General features: G+C 42.9%; 1 protein-coding gene across 2 annotated transcripts; it reads right to left on the bottom strand.

The window, feature by feature from the left end:
- Positions 1-623: 623 nt before the first annotated feature.
- On the bottom strand, positions 624-19,405 carry LOC142368954 (butyrophilin subfamily 2 member A1-like). Of its 2 annotated transcripts, none has more exons than XM_075451173.1 (5): positions 19,134-19,405; positions 3,265-3,612; positions 2,865-3,032; positions 1,941-2,039; positions 624-1,708 (listed from the first exon to the last, which is right to left on the bottom strand). In XM_075451173.1, exons 1-5 carry the CDS (start codon positions 19,198-19,200, stop codon positions 1,644-1,646), a joined length of 747 nt encoding a protein of 248 aa, XP_075307288.1. In that variant the 5' UTR covers positions 19,201-19,405; the 3' UTR covers positions 624-1,643. The 2 variants fall into 2 exon arrangements, with proteins under 2 accessions (XP_075307288.1, XP_075307290.1); XM_075451175.1 differs by lacking the exon at positions 19,134-19,405 and adding an exon at positions 17,839-18,102.
- Between the last annotated feature and the right edge of the window lie 4,366 nt (positions 19,406-23,771).

Consider the following 23,771-nt stretch of genomic DNA (forward strand, 5'->3'; position numbering starts at 1 on the left):
ATATGTAAAGCTATTACTAAATATATTAATATGTAAAACTATCACTAAATATATTTATATGTAAAACTATTACTAAATATATTAATATGTATTACTCTATAGCTCCGGGCCGGGGTTCCAAGAAAGAAATGTGACGTCTGCAGCCTGCAGGCCACTGATTGGCCAGGGAGTGACGCTGCTGGATGAGTCATGAAAGCGACTCCTTCACAGGAATCCCGCCAAGTTTAAAAACGCGACAACAGCGACAGAGAGACTTAATTATTTCATTATTTCTGTGTTCAACAACGAGGTGAAAGTGAGAACGCAGAGCAACACCGAGGTTAGAGGACAAGCTGCAGACGCTTCTGTGCCCGGAGGCTGATGAATGCCGGGTCTGTGTCGCATACGGATGACATCACGGGACGACTCCACTGGATGAAGCTGTGCTGTTTTCCTCTTGTGGCAGAAAAGTGACAAAAACAACCTTCAACCCTGAGAAAAACCAGCTGCAGTCTGTTGCTGTTTGGCCTCACAGCTCATAGAAAGATAGAAAAACATGATATCTGACACGACTTTCCTCTCAGGGAGGGAACGCTCCCTGTTCCATGCTGAGGAACATGGAAATAAATACACAACACAGAGAGTTACAAGTGCAATCATTTATTGGCAAAACAACAGCAACAAAATGCAGAAATAATGAGTACATTTGAACATTTACAGAAACATTTATTCTTATTTTAACACTGATGCAGCAACAAGCCTAAAAAACCTGAAAAAGTCTTTAAAACAGCCTTCAGTTATTTTATAAACCTAATCTTTAGCTTGAGGTGAACTGATGGTTGGATGAAGTCTGAGGTCATCCGTGTGTTCATCACATGATCACAGTAACATGATGACATCATCAGACTGAGACAGAGGAGGAGGAGCCTGACGGCTGTCTCAGGTTACAGAAACACTCAGACAGGTTTCACTCATTCCTCTTTCAGAGCTTTAATGAGGAAACATGGATGCTGCTGGAGGCTTTCGGGTTAAAGAACCAACAAACACTTTAACTTGTACAGTTCATGCTGTGTGCAGAAGAGCAGAAGCTGCACACCATGAATAAAACATCCTCAGTGACTTCAGGACAGAAACAAGCAGCTGATATGAGCTGAGAGATGATTCTTCTTCCTGTGTTCACATATCAGAGCTCTCTGCACCAGCAGCCCTGCATTCAAGGCTTGAATCCACACAGAAAACTGCACTTTTCACACGATGATAAACACATAAACATATTTACATGATAAAGATTAACAATGATCCCCAGAAGAAACCCAAAAGGAACTCTCAGCACGAGATTTATGCTGAGTTCAGGTGTGGTTTGTGTATATCGTCAGGTGGGAACGACAGATAGAGCTGGGTATCATCAGCATAGCAGCGGTATACTAAGACAATCCAGGACATGTTGAACATGTTCAACATGTGCAGGTTCTGTCTTAGTTCAGCTCTTCTGTGGTTCTACATGTTGGAATGATCACTAAGAACCACAAACAGCAGCAGGACACTCACAGTTCAGATGTTTCACCTGAAGGAGGCTGCTGGGAATCCAGCTTCAGAAACGAAGCTTTTCTTCTATAGATCAGGAAACCACCAACAGCAAGAAGAGAAAACTGTCAGACCAACTTTCAGTCCAAGAAAGTCTTCCTTCTCTCCTCCTTCCTTCTCTCCTCCTTCCTTCTCTCCTCCGGCCCTGCAGGTCAGAAACAGGTGTGGTTAGCAGCTGTCAGGTGATGACTGAAGAACATTTCCTCTTCAAACTGCTGTCCCACATCATCTCCTGCACTCAGACCAGCTGCTTTCTACAGAGTCTCATCAGCAACATCTTTAGGAAACACCTGAAACATCTGATCTGAGATGTTTCACTCTCACATCAACAACAGGAAGCTGCTTCAGCTCTGATCCAGAGACACACTCACACTCACCTGGTTCAATAACTCCCAAAAGGATGAAGGTGCTGCTGGTCTTTAATTCTCTCTCCTGGTCTGTTCCTCTGTTCTCAGTTGTCTCCTTCTTCAGACTCTCTGCAGGAGTGGAAACAACACAGAGCAGAGAGGTTACAGAGAGGAAACAACACAGAGCAGAGAGGTTACAGAGAGAGGAAACAACACAGAGCAGAGAGGTTACAGAGAGAGGAAACAACACAGAGCAGAGAGGTTACAGAGAGAGGAAACAACACAGAGCAGAGAGGTTACAGAGAGAGGAAACAACACAGAGCAGAGAGGTTACAGAGAGGAAACAACACAGAGCAGAGAGGTTACAGAGAGAGGAAACAACACAGAGCAGAGAGGTTACAGAGAGGAAACAACACAGAGCAGAGAGGTTACAGAGCTCAGAGTGGAACTCTGAACTTCCACAGCAGCATCAGAGTGAGGAGACACCAGAGAGCCCACCCTGCTCTGAGCTGGACCTCAGGAGGTCTGATGAGCAACAAAACAGCTGAAACTGGTTCTGAACCAACAGCTGATTTCCCTCCATCAGGTAAAGAAGTGAAACTCAGAGAATCCACACAGAAAACTTTTCACACGTTGATCAACACATAAACAGCTCATATTCACATGATAAAGATTAATAATCATCAGCAGAAGAAACCTGACGGTCAAACAATCAGTGCAACAGCCCATCCTTCTCTCCTCCTCCAGCTTACTTGGAGGGGCTCATCCTGATTCAGAACACCAACTGCTTCATGATAATAAAATCCAGGATTTAATATGTTTAACATGTTTAACATGTGCAGGTTCTGTCTTAGTTCAGCTCTTCTGTGGTTCTACATGTTGGAATGATCACTAAGAACCACAAACAGCAGCAGGACACTCACAGGTCAGATGTTCACACAGATGAGATCTTACCAACTGCTGGAGGCAGATATCGATTCAGACGGGCAGATCTTCTTCTATAGATCAGGAAACCAACAGCAGCAAGAGGAAGAAGAGATGTGAAGAAACCTGAGAGTGCAATCATCAGTCCAACAGGTTCTCGACTGTTTCCTTCCTCCTCTCCTCCTCCAGTTCTCTTCCCTGCAGGTCAGAAACAGATGTGGTTAGCAGCTGTCAGGTGATGACTGAAGAACATTTCCTCTTCAAACTGCTGTCCCACATCATCTCCTGCACTCAGACCAGCTGCTTTCTACAGAGTCTCATCAACAACATCTTTAGAAAACACCTGAAACATCTGATCTGAGATGTTTCACTCTCACATCAACAACAGGAAGCTGCTTCAGCTCTGATCCAGAGACACACTCACACTCACCTGGTTCAACAACTGCCAGGTGGATGATGCTGATGGGATCAGATATCTTTCCATCATTTATTTCTTCCTGGAAGATTCGACACTCATATGTTCCTCTGTCCTCAGTCGTCACATCCTTCAGAATCAGAGACACGTCTCCATCCTTCATCTGTCTGTCCTGCAGATCCACCCGGTTCTTATAAGATGGATGCTGGCCTTCAAGATCGAGCTGATCATCACGGTAGATGAGAACATATTCTTTACCCAGATCAGCTCTGCTCCACTCTACAACTATGATGGGGTTGTTGTTGGGAGCTCTACATGTCAGAGTAACATCCTGTCCAGGTTCAGCTGTGATGATTCTGTGTTCTGCAGGAGAGGAAACAACACAGAGCAGAGAGGTTACAGAGAGGAAACAACACAGAGCAGAGAGGTTACAGAGAGAGGAAACAACACAGAGCAGAGAGGTTACAGAGAGGAAACAACACAGAGCAGAGAGGTTACAGAGAGAGGAAACAACACAGAGCAGAGAGGTTACAGAGAGAGGAAACAACACAGAGCAGAGAGGTTACAGAGAGAGGAAACAACACAGAGCAGAGAGGTTACAGAGAGAGGAAACAACACAGAGCAGAGAGGTTACAGAGAGAGGAAACAACACAGAGCAGAGAGGTTACAGAGAGGAAACAACACAGAGCAGAGAGGTTACAGAGAGGAAACAACACAGAGCAGAGAGGTTACAGAGAGGAAACAACACAGAGCAGAGAGGTTACAGAGAGGAAACAACACAGAGCAGAGAGGTTACAGAGAGAGGAAACAACACAGAGCAGAGAGGTTACAGAGAGAGGAAACAACACAGAGCAGAGAGGTTACAGAGAGAGGAAACAACACAGAGCAGAGAGGTTACAGAGAGAGGAAACAACACAGAGCAGAGAGGTTACAGAGAGAGGAAACAACACAGAGCAGAGAGGTTACAGAGAGGAAACAACACAGAGCAGAGAGGTTACAGAGAGGAAACAACACAGAGCAGAGAGGTTACAGAGAGAGGAAACAACACAGAGCAGAGAGGTTACAGAGAGAGGAAACAACACAGAGCAGAGAGGTTACAGAGAGAGGAAACAACACAGAGCAGAGAGGTTACAGAGAGAGGAAACAACACAGAGCAGAGAGGTTACAGAGAGAGGAAACAACACAGAGCAGAGAGGTTACAGAGAGAGGAAACAACACAGAGCAGAGAGGTTACAGAGAGAGGAAACATCACAGAGCAGAGAGGTTACAGAGAGGAAACAACACAGAGCAGAGAGGTTACAGAGAGGAAACAACACAGAGCAGAGAGGTTACAGAGAGGAAACAACACAGAGCAGAGAGGTTACAGAGAGGAAACAACACAGAGCAGAGAGGTTACAGAGAGGAAACAACACAGAGCAGAGAGGTTACAGAGAGGAAACAACACAGAGCAGAGAGGTTACAGAGAGAGGAAACAACACAGAGCAGAGAGGTTACAGAGAGAGGAAACAACACAGAGCAGAGAGGTTACAGAGAGAGGAAACAACACAGAGCAGAGAGGTTACAGAGAGGAAACAACACAGAGCAGAGAGGTTACAGAGAGGAAACAACACAGAGCAGAGAGGTTACAGAGAGGAAACAACACAGAGCAGAGAGGTTACAGAGAGGAAACAACACAGAGCAGAGAGGTTACAGAGAGAGGAAACAACACAGAGCAGAGAGGTTACAGAGAGAGGAAACAACACAGAGCAGAGAGGTTACAGAGAGAGGAAACAACACAGAGCAGAGAGGTTACAGAGAGGAAACAACACAGAGCAGAGAGGTTACAGAGAGAGGAAACAACACAGAGCAGAGAGGTTACAGAGAGGAAACAACACAGAGCAGAGAGGTTACAGAGAGGAAACAACACAGAGCAGAGAGGTTACAGAGAGAGGAAACAACACAGAGCAGAGAGGTTACAGAGAGGAAACAACACAGAGCAGAGAGGTTACAGAGAGGAAACAACACAGAGCAGAGAGGTTACAGAGAGGAAACATCACAGAGCAGAGAGGTTACAGAGAGAGGAAACAACACAGAGCAGAGAGGTTACAGAGAGGAAACATCACAGAGCAGAGAGGTTACAGAGAGAGGAAACATCACAGAGCAGAGAGGTTACAGAGAGAGGAAACAACACAGAGCAGAGAGGTTACAGAGAGGAAACAACACAGAGCAGAGAGGTTACAGAGAGAGGAAACAACACAGAGCAGAGAGGTTACAGAGAGAGGAAACAACACAGAGCAGAGAGGTTACAGAGAGAGGAAACATCACAGAGCAGAGAGGTTACAGAGAGAGGAAACAACACAGAGCAGAGAGGTTACAGAGAGGAAACAACACAGAGCAGAGAGGTTACAGAGAGGAAACAACACAGAGCAGAGAGGTTACAGAGAGAGGAAACAACACAGAGCAGAGAGGTTACAGAGAGAGGAAACAACACAGAGCAGAGAGGTTACAGAGAGAGGAAACAACACAGAGCAGAGAGGTTACAGAGAGAGGAAACAACACAGAGCAGAGAGGTTACAGAGAGAGGAAACAACACAGAGCAGAGAGGTTACAGAGAGAGGAAACAACACAGAGCAGAGAGGTTACAGAGAGGAAACAACACAGAGCAGAGAGGTTACAGAGAGAGGAAACAACACAGAGCAGAGAGGTTACAGAGAGAGGAAACAACACAGAGCAGAGAGGTTACAGAGAGAGGAAACAACACAGAGCAGAGAGGTTACAGAGAGGAAACAACACAGAGCAGAGAGGTTACAGAGAGAGGAAACAACACAGAGCAGAGAGGTTACAGAGAGGAAACAACACAGAGCAGAGAGGTTACAGAGAGGAAACATCACAGAGCAGAGAGGTTACAGAGAGGAAACAACACAGAGCAGAGAGGTTACAGAGAGAGGAAACAACACAGAGCAGAGAGGTTACAGAGAGAGGAAACAACACAGAGCAGAGAGGTTACAGAGAGAGGAAACAACACAGAGCAGAGAGGTTACAGAGAGAGGAAACAACACAGAGCAGAGAGGTTACAGAGAGGAAACAACACAGAGCAGAGAGGTTACAGAGAGAGGAAACAACACAGAGCAGAGAGGTTACAGAGAGAGGAAACAACACAGAGCAGAGAGGTTACAGAGAGAGGAAACAACACAGAGCAGAGAGGTTACAGAGAGGAAACAACACAGAGCAGAGAGGTTACAGAGAGAGGAAACAACACAGAGCAGAGAGGTTACAGAGAGGAAACAACACAGAGCAGAGAGGTTACAGAGAGAGGAAACAACACAGAGCAGAGAGGTTACAGAGAGAGGAAACAACACAGAGCAGAGAGGTTACAGAGAGGAAACAACACAGAGCAGAGAGGTTACAGAGAGAGGAAACAACACAGAGCAGAGAGGTTACAGAGAGGAAACAACACAGAGCAGAGAGGTTACAGAGAGAGGAAACAACACAGAGCAGAGAGGTTACAGAGAGAGGAAACAACACAGAGCAGAGAGGTTACAGAGAGGAAACAACACAGAGCAGAGAGGTTACAGAGAGAGGAAACAACACAGAGCAGAGAGGTTACAGAGAGGAAACAACACAGAGCAGAGAGGTTACAGAGAGGAAACAACACAGAGCAGAGAGGTTACAGAGAGAGGAAACAACACAGAGCAGAGAGGTTACAGAGAGAGGAAACAACACAGAGCAGAGAGGTTACAGAGAGAGGAAACAACACAGAGCAGAGAGGTTACAGAGAGGAAACAACACAGAGCAGAGAGGTTACAGAGAGAGGAAACAACACAGAGCAGAGAGGTTACAGAGAGGAAACAACACAGAGCAGAGAGGTTACAGAGAGAGGAAACAACACAGAGCAGAGAGGTTACAGAGAGGAAACATCACAGAGCAGAGAGGTTACAGAGAGGAAACAACACAGAGCAGAGAGGTTACAGAGAGAGGAAACAACACAGAGCAGAGAGGTTACAGAGAGAGGAAACAACACAGAGCAGAGAGGTTACAGAGAGGAAACAACACAGAGCAGAGAGGTTACAGAGAGGAAACAACACAGAGCAGAGAGGTTACAGAGAGAGGAAACAACACAGAGCAGAGAGGTTACAGAGAGAGGAAACAACACAGAGCAGAGAGGTTACAGAGAGGAAACAACACAGAGCAGAGAGGTTACAGAGAGAGGAAACAACACAGAGCAGAGAGGTTACAGAGAGAGGAAACAACACAGAGCAGAGAGGTTACAGAGAGAGGAAACAACACAGAGCAGAGAGGTTACAGAGAGAGGAAACAACACAGAGCAGAGAGGTTACAGAGAGAGGAAACAACACAGAGCAGAGAGGTTACAGAGAGGAAACAACACAGAGCAGAGAGGTTACAGAGAGAGGAAACAACACAGAGCAGAGAGGTTACAGAGAGAGGAAACAACACAGAGCAGAGAGGTTACAGAGAGAGGAAACATCACAGAGCAGAGAGGTTACAGAGAGAGGAAACAACACAGAGCAGAGAGGTTACAGCTCAGAGTGGAAACAACACAGAGCAGAGAGGTTACAGAGAGAGGAAACAACACAGAGCAGAGAGGTTACAGAGAGAGGAAACATCACAGAGCAGAGAGGTTACAGAGAGGAAACAACACAGAGCAGAGAGGTTACAGAGAGGAAACAACACAGAGCAGAGAGGTTACAGAGAGAGGAAACATCACAGAGCAGAGAGGTTACAGAGAGAGGAAACAACACAGAGCAGAGAGGTTACAGCTCAGAGTGGAACTCTGAACTTCCACAGCAGCATCATCTGTACCCCGAGGACTAAACAAGAGGAGCCCCAACAAATGCTGTTTATGTTCAGTTCCTGATGGGAAGGAGCAGGTTCCCTTTGGTGTGTGCACGGCTGCCGCAGAACATCTGTTAGAATGCATCAGCCAACTAGCCGGACTACCTTCATCAACACCAAAACGATGCTGGAACTCGGCTCACAGGACGCAGCAGGGCAGGCGCGTAACTATAGCAGGTTCAGCCGCACTGGGGCCCGTGGCCGTTGCAGGGCCCGTTTATTCTCCACTGAGCTGTCATTCGGTAGAATTTCAGCGCAACTACGCTCACCCGTCATCCGCTGAGCTCTCAGTCAGTGGCACTTCAGTACCCTGGCCAGCGACGGTCACCTTGCCCGTCGCAAGCAAATCTTAAGCTTCTCCGCACGTCCCGCGGACCCCTTGCAGCACTTCATGAACTGTCAGCCGCTCGGACGGCTCTCTTCGCGAGAACCGCACGATCACGAGAAGCCGGCTGCCGCCGGGCTGTTCTCTACGACAGTGTTTCCCAACCGGGGGTACGCGTACCCCTAGTGGTACGCGGAGGTACTGCAGGGGGTACGCGGCGGCTCAAGGGGATTTTTTTTAATTTTTTTTATTTATTTATTAAGGCGTCATACTTTTATGGAGGACTGTTTTTGAAGGAGACTCCCGTTTTGTGATAAATGTTACATGAGATAGGCCTGTTAATGTATTCTTAACCCATTGACGCCGGATGTTGCGTAGCGCAACATTGTTCATTTATCATTATTTTCAAGACGCATGCAGCATGTAATGCACAATAATTGGTTCAAATACACATGAGGTGGGTGTTTTCGATTAGCCTGTTCTGCAATAGTGCGTTTGTAGCTAATTTGACAGCTCGGCTACAATGGCTGCGGTTAACGAGACATACTGTGACAGCGATGGAAGTGATGTGGAGTTGGCGCGGCCACACACCATCCAACTTGAAGTGGAGCCCCGTGTCAAAGCAGGAGAGGAAATCTTTCATCGGTCTCTGCCTAACTTTTGGAATAATCAAACTACCAACTCGCCGGGATTACTGGAGGCAGAGCAAGTGGCTGTATCAGACAAATGTCGCCCGAGTGATGGCACGAGATCGTTTCGACATGATGTAATTATTTATTCTTGCGCTGCATTCTGACGACTTCTCATTCTTATTTGAGTGGCGTTGCCCTTATGTAAAAAAAAAGAGAGCCCGGTGCGAATTACTGCAGTATGACAACTATGATGTTTTAGAAGTCGTGTCACTGAAGTATACAGTGTAACTGCACAATGCAAGATATATTGCAGGTTTTTTTTTATCATTCATTATTATTGCTGATATTATGATTATGATTTAGTTATAGTATAGTAACAGTATAGTAATAGTAGTATAATAAATAGCAGCATTGGGTATTATCCTGAATCATAAAGCAAAACTACATGAACCAAATGTCCAACATTGATAAAAAAAAAAGTAATACAATCCAGCCAGCGAAAATTTTTTAAATTTTTCTTAGGTGTTTTCAATGAATTGTTTTTAGTTAAAAAAAAAAAAAAAACCCTCAGGCATTGGGGACCTTTTCCAAAAACTGGCTTAGGCATTGAGCAGCCTTTTTTGCAGGTGCTTTAGGCGCCAATGGGTTAAAAAGAGAGAGAAATGAGTTATGTTAATGTATTCTTAAAAAAAAGAGAATTGTTACTTGTTTAAGTTAGATAACAAAGGAAGATTATTTTGATTTAGTATTTATGCTATTTTGGTTAATTATTTATATTTCAAGAAAATGTTTTTTATTCTTATGTTGAATTCAACTGAGGTTAAAAAAAAGAGAGAACGCCTGAGAATTTTATGTTCAAGTTAAGGATATTAATTAAAATGATTTTCATGTAATAACCACTGTGTTGCTCTACTTTTGGAGAATCATCGCACGCGTTGTATGTGTGAGGGGGTACTCGTGGTGTGACAAGAAGGCTCAGGGGGTACTCAGGCCAAAAAAGATTGGGAACCACTGCTCTACGAGAACGAAGATGTAAGCATAGGCCTACATGTTTATCCAAATTTCAGATCGTGAACCGGTGAAATAAAATGACCTGTCTGCAGACAAAACTGTTAGCGGTAAACAGGCGTCAGGCAGTGACAGTGCAGAACAGGAGCTGGACAGGACAGGAGCGGGGGAAGAACGTTATCCTACAGACAGGGGACACTTTCAAGAACATTTCTTGGACGCTTCTGTTAAAAACTACATTTTAACAATGGGTTCATGTAAACCTAGCGGCCCTTTTCCTAAAAATAAACACAATCGCTCTTTTTCTGATGTGTTTTATCATACCCAAACAAAGGCAGGTGTCAAATTGCCACGGATGTGGCTTTGCTATTCACCAAAATTGGATTGTGCTTACTGTGAACCATGCTGGCTATTTGGAGATCGCCGTTCATCGCATTATAATAACGCATGGGTGAATGGAGTAAATGATTGGGGCCATCTGTCGCAAAAAATTGAATGTCACGAGTCCTCTCAGCCAATTGTGTTGTGTTTGAGCAATGGAAGCTCCATGGTACCATTGACAAAGATTTGGAGAGGGATGTGCGTAATTCCGCACTTTTTTGGCGAGGAGTGCTGGAGCGCATAGTCAATGTTACACTTGGGCCCAATCCCAATTCTATTTTCTACCCCTTCGCCTACCCCTCGCCCCTACCCCTCGCCCCTTCAAACGGAGGGGTAGGCGAAGGGCTAAGAATGTCACCCCTTTGAATTGGGACAGCACTTCACACTCATGAACGTAATAAGTCCGCGCCGTCAGTTGTTACGTAACCAAAAGCGACAGCTTTAGCCAGAAGTAAACAAACATGACCGGCGCTGTGGTGTTCGCGCTGTCCTGGGCTATTCGGATTTTTAGAAATATCTGCGTCGAATCGACGGAGTGCCATCAGGCGAAGGCGTCTTCCACATCTGGGAGCATTGCTGGATCCTGTTACGGTATGTACAATAAGAAATTAATGCAAATAACGCTTGTGAGTGAGCAGCTGGTAGCTTCCAGAGCCGGCGTGTGAATATGATAATGTGTGTGTGTGTTTGAAAGTGCTTCTAACTGTACATTTGTGATATCGTGTAATATAGAAACAATTTGCTTGTCTCGTTGGATTTGCTGATTTATTGATTGGAGTAGTATCCTAACCTGGCTAACCTAGCTGAAAGCATAAGCTAACGTTTAGCCTTTGTTACTCGCCTCGTTCCGTTTGGGATAAACATGCAGCTCATGCGTTTTTGAAGCGGTTTTCTTTGTACCAGGTTCAGATTTGATGACTTAAATAAATGCACTGCATTGTGTGTGCTATCAATGTGTTGGTTTGGGAGGATGAAAGCCTGATCTTTCCATGTTTTTCTTTCCAGCAGACGGGTCATCCTACAAATTATTGCCCATTGGACCACAACATGTACCCCAATTTTTTTGTTATCCCTTGTATAATAAATCTCTTCATACCAATATCCGTTCCAGTCGTTAATATGATGTTGATGTGATAATCATGCTCAAACCTTGGCAAACCTTTTGTCCTTAATTTCTTTTAATAGGCTCACATTACAGACTGGTAAGGCAGCTCATTTTCAGAAATAACAGCTTAAAGTGTGTGGTGAAAATATGGACAATAAACAGTATGAATATAAACAGTATGAACATAAACGGGCAACAGTGCAATCATCGAGAACGAGATGACTGGAGCAGGAACAGCGGAGGGCGCATCGGAGGTGCTGCATGGGCTCAGTGATGTTCTGGGGGAACAAGACACGACATGACATTATAGCATGCACTTTCATCCATTGTAAAAAATTTAAAAAGGTGTTTCAGAATGCGGTAGTGGTGGCTGTGTGTACAATAGGTGCATGGCGCATCAACTCACCGTAAAGTTTGTCTATCATGCGCTCAAACCGAGCTAAAAAGCGCTCCGTTTTCTGCTCGTGGCGCTTCTGCTCCTCCAGGCTCTCCTGTATCAGGTAATCCATTATGGGATTGGACTTCCTACTTCTTTTTGGGGATGGGGATGACTTTAGAAACAGATCTTCATTTTCGGCGCTAAACCTGATCAGGCTCTTAGTGCTTGAGTCCCTGTGAATCAGTCACGTATATGAATACTTGTGATGATAGGTAGCGAAATGACGCTCATGTCACTCAAAAGGAACTTCTCTATGGTTAACCAACTACATTGCTTGTAAATACTCGTGTTACAATTTAAAAAACGACAACTCTTTCGCAGCACCTTCACATGCATTGACCGATTACTCATGTAAAATAGCGACTTTTCCCATGTGCGTTTATAGCAGAAAACAACTACACATTGCCACCATGTTAAACTCACACAATGCACCAGTTATCACAACCTAAAACGATTAAAAAGACTTGCGATCTCCCGGTAGTCGCGTTGTACTCTGGGAAATATATCATACCCCTTCAAACGGAGTCTGCCTGGCTGAAGCCCTCCGTTTCAAGGGCTACAACGGAGGGGAAGGGGTAAGGGGTGAATTGGGATTGGGCCTTACTCTGGCGTCTTGTAACCTTGCATTCAGGGCTCTTTGGGAGGTACTGGGACAGCCCAATAGTGGGAATTTTCTTTCTATAATTGAGCTGCTCGTGGGTTACGACCCTTTACTGAAAGAGCTCATAAGCCGACCACAGGGTTCCATTAAATACCCTAGTCCAGCTATCCAAAACGAGCTCATTCACATACTGTCCTTGAGAGTTCAGCACGCAATCACAGCTGATATTAATGAAGCTCCGTTTTTTTCCATCATAATGGATAGCACACAGGATCTGTCCAAGCACGACCAACTCAGCCAAGTATACAGATATGTAACAATAGTTCGAAATGCGATGGACAAAGCTGTCGATGTAAAGATAATGGAGTCGTTTCTGGGATTTGTGGAGACCGTCGATACATCCGCAAGTGAGTTGGCAGTTAATGTGCTGGACAGCATCCCGTGCAACGGTCTTGACTTATCAAAATGCCGTGGGCAGGGTTACGACGGAGCCGCAAATATGAGTGGCATTTACTCAGGGGTGCAGGCCAGAATACCGGAGAGTGAGCCGCTTGCGACATATGTTCACTGTGCAGCGCACAATTTGAATTTGGTTTTGAATGATGCAGTGAAAAACATCCCAGATGTTGATCAGTTTTATGACAACATAGAACACATCTACACATTCTTTGGAACCAGCATTAAAAGATGGAACATGCTCAGTGGCATAATTACAGCAGATGGCTCAGATCACCCAGATGTGACTGAAGAGATTATGCCCCACTCGCTGGTCCTCCAGATTCGATTCCCTCAGTGCTATACAGTACAGGTATGTGGATGTAATGCGGGTGCTGACAAAAATAGCTCTGACAAGTGACAAAGGGGATGAGCGTAACGAAGCCGCTGGGCTTACGAAATTGATGGAAAAATTTTGTTTAATTTTTTTGCTCGTCGTGCAGACAAAAGTGTTGGAGACTGTCAATGCTGTGTCAAAAACACTTCAAAAGACAGACACAGATTTGCAGACCGCAATTCAGTTACTAGAAAACTCGATACAAGTCATCTCTGAGTACCGGGGTGCATTTGACCAGGCCAAGACTACAGCGCAGACGCTCTTAAGTAAATGGGGGGTTCAGAGCGCATTTGAAAATGTTAGAGCAAGGAGAGTGAAGCGTCACTTTGACGAACTGTCTGAAGATGAGCGTTTTACCGACGCAGAGGGTTACTTCAGAGTGAATATATTTAATGGCACTCTGGACATAATAAACGCCCAACTCTCACAAAGATTTAAAAGTATGCGGGAAACGTGTCGTTTGTTTGAAGCTTTGCGTCCTACCACCCTTCAGCTCGCAGGAGATGATGACCTGTTTGCAAAAGCGAAGCGTTTATCTGATTATTATGCCAGGGACATCGCACCAACGTTTCCAAGTCAACTCCTCTCATTTAGGTCGTGTTTCAAATCAGAGATTGCGCAAAAAACATCCATTTTACAACTGGCCAAAATGCTTGTGGTGGATTATGATACGGTAACATCCACATTCGGTGAAGTGTGCACTGCGCTCATGCTGTTTCTCACACTACCTGTGACTGTGGCAACAGCTGAGCGATCATTTTCAAAACTAAAACTTATAAAGACATACCTAAGGAGCAGCATGGGGCAGGACAGACTCAGTGGGTTAGCTATACTATCCATTGAAAACAGGAGAGCCAGAGCATTAAATATTGGTGACATCGTTGATGATTTTGCACAACGCAAGGCTCGTAAAATGGCATTCTGATTAATGTACATTGATGGTCGTATGATTTTTTCTTTGTTTCTGCACAGTTGTAAAGCCCAAGTTCAGTTTCTACGCAGTTCATGTTTAGGGCAACCATACTGTAAGAGCTTGCGGTTTCAGCAGAAGGCGAGGTTTCAGCGCTTTGAGCCTATCCATGGCATGCGCTAATGTCAATGCTGTATATATTTGATTACCGTATAGGCCTATTAATAAAAATGATTTGTAAAGTTTTCCCATATTATTGACTCAATGTTGTGGAGTATGTTTTTATGTACAACAATATAAACTACTTCTGTAGGCTATCTTTGATCCTTGAGGATTAGGCACCCTTATGTTAAGTCCTCCCTTAAATGTCACTATGACCACTAGAGGGCCCGTATTCCGCATGTCGCACCGGAGCCCACGGCCAGCTTCTTACGCGACTGCAGCAGGGGGTAAGAAAATGTTCATAAATGATGTTGCTGATATGGGATGTCATACAGCTTCATGTCAAAATAGGCGAACTATCCCTTTAAACACCTGCTGACTGTTATTTTCTCCTGATATGGCTGCAGTCGGGTGTAGTTGGGAGGAGCCAGCTCTACCGGGGGTTTCCTCTAATTTCTGTTAATGCTTTTTCATTTGAATTACGGTACAGATTTTTCCTCCATATTTATGAAGCTTCATGTCTCCCCCACACCTGTGTGAAGTTGGCACCCCATATGTTGAAAATATGAATAAAAGCATTTTGGTTCGTTTGTGCACGATTTTGCAGGCAAAATCAGCGTTTGTGCACAAACCGTCTTAAAGGCACAATCTTCGATTTTTATGTCATTTTGAAGTGTATTGCATACAAAAAACACCTATACATACCATAAGAGTGTGCAGAAATAATCCTACTGGCATGTCCTAACTAAAGTTTATACACAGCATAGCTGAGTTTTACTGCAGAATTAGCAGGCTAAACTGATAGCGCCAAACCGGCAGTTTTCTGGCCAGGAGGTGGCGATATAGAGTAAAATCAACCTCCGTTCAACCCCAGGCAGTAAAAGAACCAGAAGAAGAGCCTGCTCTGAGGAGGAGTGAGTGGGGTGGGAGCGGGGCCAGCGCCAGACCAGCGATTTCTTCTCCTGCCTGGGGTTGAACGGAGGTTGATTTTACTCACTCAACACCTCATCAACATCCGAATGACTTGAACATGGTTGAAATCGTTTGTGCAGGCAAAATGAACGTTGACAAACTTAGACTTAGAAAGGAAAATATGCTGACACAGACAGATTACCACCTGCCTCAAAATGCAATACACCGGCAACGTTATGAGTAAGCACATTCTTTTTAAATTAACATTGATTATATCATCTCGTCTTGTTGGAAGAAGGCTTCTGTTCAGTCGCGTTCCATGTTCGACGAGATTCAGAACTTGTTGCAGCCAAAACCGGAACCAAACTTCTTTTTTTTAGGCCTGACCTTTTAGCAGGTCACCTTGAGTTCATCTCATGGCATGGTCAGTGAGTTACTTATTTTATCTAGGTATAATAGATAAAATATTATCTAGTATGTATGTATGTATATATGTATGTAGACAGACCTAGATGTATTTATTGGGTACAATATGTCCTGCTTTACGATTATATGGGATTTTTTGTTTTAGTGCCATGTTTCAGAGAGCCAATAGCCGCTTTCGGACTGTAGGAACCTTTGGCAGTTCTAATAACCTTTTAATCCGCGGGGCCGTTTTCTCCCGTGTTCGGACATACAGGAACTCGGGGCTTTCTCCCTTAGTTCCTATAACTATTTAGCTCCTTCTCCGAGGTCGGGTCTTTTCATAGTTCTATAGAACTAATCTAACGGAGGTGTGTGGTGGTCGGTAGCTACGCCCCATGTCATGCTATCACGGCTGAAATGTTTCCTCATAGGACACAGACAGAACCGGCGGGTGTTTAATAAGTTAAACTTACACTGGTCTCATTTGTCTGCAGCGCTGCTCTCCTTTCTTCCTTCATGAAATGAAAAAGTATCTCCTGACTCTCTCTGTGAGCTTTTCCAGCCTCGATATTAGACGCCTGATGTGATTGTCCATGATTAATATCACCATCATGCAGACCATAAACACAGTGGCCTCCCCGCTCTCCATATTAGCTTCTTGGTGGTGTTTTTTCTACTCTCCTTACTTTTACCGTTTTGTTTTGTGTTTGAATGTAGCGCTAAACGGCTAACGGCTAACACGTCACTGAAGCAGACGGCTGCGCGCGGCGCATCAGTCCCTATCAGGTCCCGACTCATGTGCGAATGCAGACTGAAACAGTTCCGCTGGGGAAGGATAGTTATCAGAACGAAATTCGAGGAGGGTAGTTCTGATAACTACTTTCTTAGAACGGTCTGTCCGAAAGCGGCTAATGATGACTTTCTGTGATTTTCCTTGGCAATACTAAAATAAAACTCCTTGTAATCCCTGCATTTCCCTCAAAACTGTAATTTTGGTTTTAACACTGATATGTTTCTTTCACACAAATCTTTGCACAAAATTATATTTACATCTTAGGCCTAAGTGTCCCGAACTTTTAGGAATTGGATTTATAGTTGTCTTTAAATCAATCATCAATATGTAGAGATATAAGGCATTTAAGATAGCAGTATCTAACAGTGTATAGATATAAATTAGTTACCTTGGCCAGATGGCTGTATGCGTGGCTGGTGCTGCAGAAAGGTTTTTGTATTTAAGGTAAACTGAGTCTTATTGCCCAAGGCCCTCCCACCCTGTAGCAAATTGATACATTTCACCATTTTCCCGGGCCATAATTTTTTGCACAGTACACATGAAGCACTTCTTTCATTGTGCCAGTAAAGTATGAAGTGCATCCATGTTGCATTTTATTTGTGTTGTAGTTTACGCTATTACTTTGCAGACTAGGAGAATGAACATTGTTGTATATGCATGGTGATATACAGCTAGACATTTAAAATAGGGAGTGGTACTATTTACCAAAATTAAACTTAATCATGCTCTACCACTCTGAAAATATGAAGTATTGCATAAATACTAATGTTTGATCAGTTGACCAATGCTAACTTGTGTTGTGCCAAATAGGGGTATATAATCACAACAGTGTGCTACAATATTCAACATTTTTACACCTCTGGTAAATAATGACTGCCAAGACATGTTGATGGGGTGCTGAGTGACCAACTTTCAGAAAATTAAAAGTTAAATTATAAAAAAAACGGTTTGTGCACAAACATTAATTTTGCCTGCACAAACGTGCACAAACGTGCACAAACGATTCCAACCATTTTTTAGTCATCTGGATGTTAATGGGGTGCTGAGTGACCTAAGGTCACCAACCTCTTAAAAGTTAAATATCTTCAAGACGGTTTGTGCACAAACGCTGATTTTGCCTGCACAATCGTGCAAAAACGATGCACAAACGAACCAAAATGCTTCTATTCATATTTTCAACATATGGGGTGCCAACTTCACACAGGTTTCCCCCCCACCAGTCCCCAGCTTAAGTCCCCAGCTGAAACTCACCTGCAGAAGCAGACAGCAGGAGGCCGACACACAGCAGACTCAGAGACGCGGATCTTAAAGCAGCCATTTCCTCTGATTCTACAGATCCAACTCTGAGTCTGTTAGAAAAGTTAAACTATTCCAGGATATTCCAGCAGATGCAGAAAACCAGTTTAACTCATAAACCAAACTAAGTTAGAAACGAAGCTGAACAATAAACCAGAACCAGAACAAAAGTCCCTTCGTGCCTCGCTGTAGAGGCTCTGAATGCGGAAGGAGGTGGAGTTTGAGAGGCGGCGCCTGACTGAAGTCTTCTTCCGCATCAGCTTCGGAAGACTTCGGAATTCTTACGAATTCATCCGAAGCTGATACGGAAGGTGGAGTTTGAGAGGCGGCGCCTTCAATCAGCTGATCAGAGATCGATGACAAAATCTCTGAAAGTGACTGACCGACGTCAGTCCCAACAGCAGCAACGTTCCTGTTAAACTCAGGATGAAGGATAAACTCAGGATGAAGGATAAACTCAGGATGAAGGATAAACTCAGGACGTCTGTTCTCAGTGAGGAACAAACAGAGACGCTCAGGAAAGACATGGAAATACAAGCAGAGCTGAATGTCTGCAGAGCAGCGCGTACACGCATGTAAATCACGTGATTCAACAGGAATGATTCAGGTGTGAGACTCAGTACATTTACCGTCAGCAGTGTTGGTCAAGTTACTTTTAAAAAGTAATTAGTTACAGTTACTAGTTCCTGTTCCCAAAAATGATGATAATGATGATGATACCGAGGCTCAGAGATTGATGTCCGCCTACAGACTGACTGTCTCAGCTCTGCCATTAGCCATGATCAGGTTCCTGCTGATGTCAGCTCCTTTAATATGTCAACCATTCATCCATAAAAACAAACAGGCTGGAAATACAGGCTGGTTGTTCAAGTGTCTGAGCAGCTTTAGTTCACATCAGGTGATTGTGTGTGTTTGGTTTATTGTAAAGCCCTATTCGGACGGGACTAGTTTAATGACGTCCATGATACGGAGCGTGCAGATATTTTACTCAACTGTAAAATCCCTTTTATCCATAATTTCTGACAAAGGTTGATACACTTGAACTCAGGAACATCCTGACTGTTCACTCACTCAATATCAAGCTCATTCACTGTATCATTTTGGAGAAATTCAGTCTCAAAGTTTATTATTTTGAAGTGAAAAATGCATTATGCACGATATTTATGCTACTGTAAAATCCTTTTCATCCATAATTTGGGGTGCCAACTTCACACAGGTTTCCCCCCCACCAGTCCCCAGCTCAAACTCACCTGCAGAAGCAGACAGCAGGAGGCCGACACACAGCAGAGAGACGCTCAGTGACGTTAAAGCAGCCATTTCCTCTTATTGTTCAGATCCAACTCTGAGTCTGTGGGAAAAGTTCAGCTATTCCAGGATGTTCCAGCAGATGGAGAAAACCAGAGTTTAACTCGTAAACCAAACTAAGTTAGAAACGAAGCTGAACAATAAACCAGAACCAGAACAAATGTCCCTTCGTGCCTCGCTCTAACGGCTCTGAATGCGGAAAGAGTTCATGTCCGGAAGAAGGTGGAGTTTGAGAGGCGGCGCCTTACTGACGTCTTCTTCCGTATCAGCTTCGGAATTCTTCCGAAGCTGATACGGAAGAAGGTGGAGTTTGAGAGGCAGCGCCTTCAATCAGCTGATCAGAGATCAGAGATCGATGAGAAAATCTCTGAAAGTGACTCTGTGACCGACTTCAGTCCCAACAGCAGCAACGTTCCTGTTAAACTCAGGATGAAGGTTCTCAGTGAGGAACAAACAGCAGAGAGACGCTCGTATGCATGATATTTATTCTACTGTAAAATCCCTTTCATCCATAATTTCTGACAAAGGTGTGTACACTTGAACTCAGTAACATCCTGACTGTTCACTCACTCAGTATCAAACTCATTAACTGTATCATTTTGGAGAAATTCAGTCTCAAAGTTTATTATTTTGAAGTGAAAAATGCATTATGCACGATATTTATGCTACTGTAAAATCCCTTTCATCCATAATTTCTGACAAAGGTGTGTACACTTGAACTCAGTAACATCCTGACTGTTCACTCACTCAGTATCAAACTCATTAACTGTATCATTTTGGAGAAATTCAGTCTCAAAGGTCATTCATTTGATGTGAAAAAGGCATTAGACTTTAAAACAGCTCAGCTTGTGTACAAGTCTCTTCACGGTCAAGCGCCAAAGTACATCTCTGACATGTTAGAGCCATATGAACCAACTCGGGCTCTGAGAACCTCAGGGAGGGGTCTCCTGCCCCAGGGAGGGGTCTCCTGCTGGTGCCCAGAGTCAGGACTAAACAAGGTGAGGCTGCGTTTCAGTTTGATGCTCCTAACATCTGGAACAGTCTTCCAGAAGATGTGAGACAGGCCTCAACTCTGACAATGTTTAAATCCAGGCTGAAAACAGTTCTGTTTAGCTGTGCATATGACACCTGAAAGTGTTTTATCTGCACTCTTCACTTTTAAATGAACTAATTAATGATTATTTTTTATATTTTTATTTTTCCCCCTCTTCTTTGATTGCTTTTAACTGTGTTTTAATTTTTATCTTTTAAATGCCTTGTCTTTATGTAAAGCACATTGAGTTGCCTGTAGTATGAAATGCTCTATATAAATAAAGATGCCTTGCCTTGCCATTATTTGCAATATTTATGCTACTGTAAAATCCCTTTCATCCATAATTTCTGACAAAGGTGTGTACACTTGAACTCAGGAACATCCTGACTGTTCACTCACTCAGTATCAAGCTCATTCACTGTATCATTTAGGAGAAATTCAGCCTCAAAGTTCATTATTTTGAAGTGAAAATGGCATGATGCGCATTACATCAGCCAGGTTTGCAAGAACTGATTCCATATCAAACACTGTCACTGCAGTTTAATTCTTTATTATTATTATAAATAATAATAAAATATTATTTATAATTGAATATATATATTCAATTATAAATAATAATTTTCTTATTTTATTCTATTATATAAATAATTCTATTGTTTCTTGAGTCATTTTACACTGAATAAGAGCATGCGCGGTATTATAACTGGATTTGCTCTTCCAACGACGTCTTCTCGTCAAATGTGGAGGAATGGCGCCAGCACGAGGGTAAGTTGCCCTTGCAAATATTTCTTAAGGCTCCTTGGGATAAAGTGACATGGGACATTGACAGCATAATAGTAGCTAAATAGCGCCATCATATCCTATCCATTCCTAGGAATAAGTACAATATTTATTAAAAATCTTCATTTTAATTGTTAATTGATGTTAATTGGCACAGCAGCAGGTAACATATGCAAAGTTTGCACAATATATATATATCCATATATCTATCTAGATCTATCTATATCTATATCTATATCTATCTCTCTCTCTCTCTCTCTATATATATATATATATATATATATATATATAGATATAATGTTGTATAAATTGTTATCAGTGCAAATGGCAAAATAAGCTATAATATGTCAAATGAATTGTTAATTGATGTTAATCACAGCAGCAGGTAAAATGCAAAGTTTGCTCAATATATATATAATATATGATACATTATATATATATATATATATATATATATATATATAATGTTGTATAAATTGTTATCAGTGCAAATGGAAAAATAAGCTATAATATGTCAAATGAAGCCTAATTATGTTTTGCACATCTGCGCTTCGGAGAGGCACGGTCGCGCTATCTGCACTTGAAAATCGAGTGCCCGTCTACATTGCGTTGTACGGTAAAGCGTGCGAGCGGATTTATGGTGTATTCACGTGCACCCCGTAAACTCAGCAATCTAGATCGAAGTTGCCTTTTCTTATTATTTTCATTTGTTGGAATACATACATCTGCCATTACATTATTCAAACAATTTGAATCTTTGTTTTTATGAATATTTTAATCTGCCCATATAAATCATGCATTGGGTAAGATTTCAGCATCAGATTATTAGAAAATTGTGCAGTGAAAAACTCTTGAAAATCACCACAAAGGTAGCTGGTGACATGTCGAACAAGAATCTGGTAGAGTTTGCAGAAAACAATTAGTTTTGTTTTTTTAATTAATATTTTAATCTGCCCATATAAATCATGCATTGGGTAAGATTTCAGCATCAGATTATTAGAAAATGATGCAGTGAAATAACTTCAAAATCACCACAGATGTAGCTTGGGACATGTAGAACAAGAATCTGGTGGAGTTTGCAGAAAACAATTCGATTTTCTTTTTTTAAGAAGGATTTTATCTGCCCATATACATCGTGGGGCGCAAACGCTTTACCGTACGACGTGATGTAGACGCGCACTCGATTTTCAAGTGTAGATAGCGCGACCGTGCCTCTCTGAAGCGCAGATGGCGTGACCGCAGTTACTGCACGGGGAAATCTTATATGATATTTTACTATTTTACAGTAGCTACAAAACTCATCCGCAGTTAGTTGCGGAGCCTACAGCACACAGAAACTCAGTTGCTACCTGCAGGCCAGTGGTTGACAGAGACATAGGGGGGTGACAGACAGAGCCCGCTATTACACTGTGGTTATTATTATGGAATTTATTTATTTTCTGAATTTCTAAGTTTATAGGCTACAGCTGACTATGCGCATTTGGGCCTACAGAAACACTTGAAGAAATGCAGTTGTTTAACATAATATCTTTTTCTTTTGTTCACTTTAGAGTCTTTGTGTTCTCTACGTTTGGAAAGGTAAGCAACCCCATAATGTATGGACTTAAATTGAAGTACACAGGGGTGGAGCAGGGATTTTAAATGTGGGGGTGTTCCAGGGGGGGCACATGAGCGCCACATCAAGCCCAGAGACACGACGCTGAAGTTGGCATCCGATTCGCAAATTAAATGGATGGGCATAAAGGGCCATTTCACTGCATTTTTGCATTTTGATCGTCCTAAACTAGATCCTGTATGGAAACTACAATACTTAGACTGCTCAAATCTGGATATAATTATTCTAAAGAGGCTGTAGATTCATTAAAACCTTGTTTGGGTTTGTGAAACCTTTTTGTGATTTGTGAAAATGCAGAACAGGGCCATTTTATGGCATTTTTTGCATTTTGATCACCCTAAACTAGATCCTGTATGGAAACTGCAATAGTTAGACTGCTCAAATCTGGATGGAATTATTCTAAAGAGGGTACAGAGTCTTTAAAACACATTGTAAGTTGGTGCACTATACGAGGGTGGGCAAACCGTTAATATAATACATCCATGGGGCAAACGGGTTTACCTTTGGAAAATGTGGGGGGGATGATATCATCTTGCTGTAAAAGTGGGGGTGTCGAAACACCCCCATCCCCCACGGGTGCAACGCCCACGACAGAGACCACTCTATGTAGATTGATTTCTACTTTTAATTAGCTCTTCTTTATATGTAGTCGTGACGCCCAGCAGGTTAACAAGATCACAGGTGCCAGACTGGGTCAGAGTCTTATACACCATACAACATACATACCTGCAATGCTTTTATTTTATGTAAAGCACTTTGAATTGTTTTGTACATGAAATGTGCTAAACAAATTTGACTTTGACTTTGAGATCACACACTTTTAATTGATAAATTTCATTGTTTTCCCCTGGATTATATTTGTTTATTTCATCCAAAATTCAACAAATGGGTGTTTGGAGAAAGCACAGTGGCAAGATCTCAATTTTTGGTGAACCAGAGTAATTTTGGGTGGGCCTATTAATTACAGATGTTAAGTCAATGGCACAGTATTTCACTGGGCGCATTATGAAGATAGTAATATGTCTCTTTTTGGGCGGGTGCACAACGCACACACACTCTGCTTAGACACACATGGAGCACCGCACACACATATGCAAATGATTACAAATACACGTCATTACAATGTAAAAGGTTATTATTGTGTACACATTAAAA

This window comes from Odontesthes bonariensis, chromosome 19, assembly GCF_027942865.1.
Source record: "Odontesthes bonariensis isolate fOdoBon6 chromosome 19, fOdoBon6.hap1, whole genome shotgun sequence".
NCBI classification, from domain to species: Eukaryota; Metazoa; Chordata; class Actinopteri; order Atheriniformes; family Atherinopsidae; genus Odontesthes; species Odontesthes bonariensis.

Excerpts from the sequence above, each read along its gene's own strand:
- LOC142368954 (XM_075451173.1), bottom strand. The coding sequence starts at position 19,200 with ATGGCTGCTTTAACGTCACTGAGCGTCTCTCTGCTGTGTGTCGGCCTC. Across the intron at positions 2,040-2,864 it reads ATATCTGCCTCCAGCAGTTG|AGAGTCTGAAGAAGGAGACA; the intron begins GTAAGATCTCAT and ends CCACTCCTGCAG. Across the intron at positions 1,709-1,940 it reads TTTGGGAGTTATTGAACCAG|GGCCGGAGGAGAGAAGGAAG; the intron begins GTGAGTGTGAGT and ends TCTGACCTGCAG.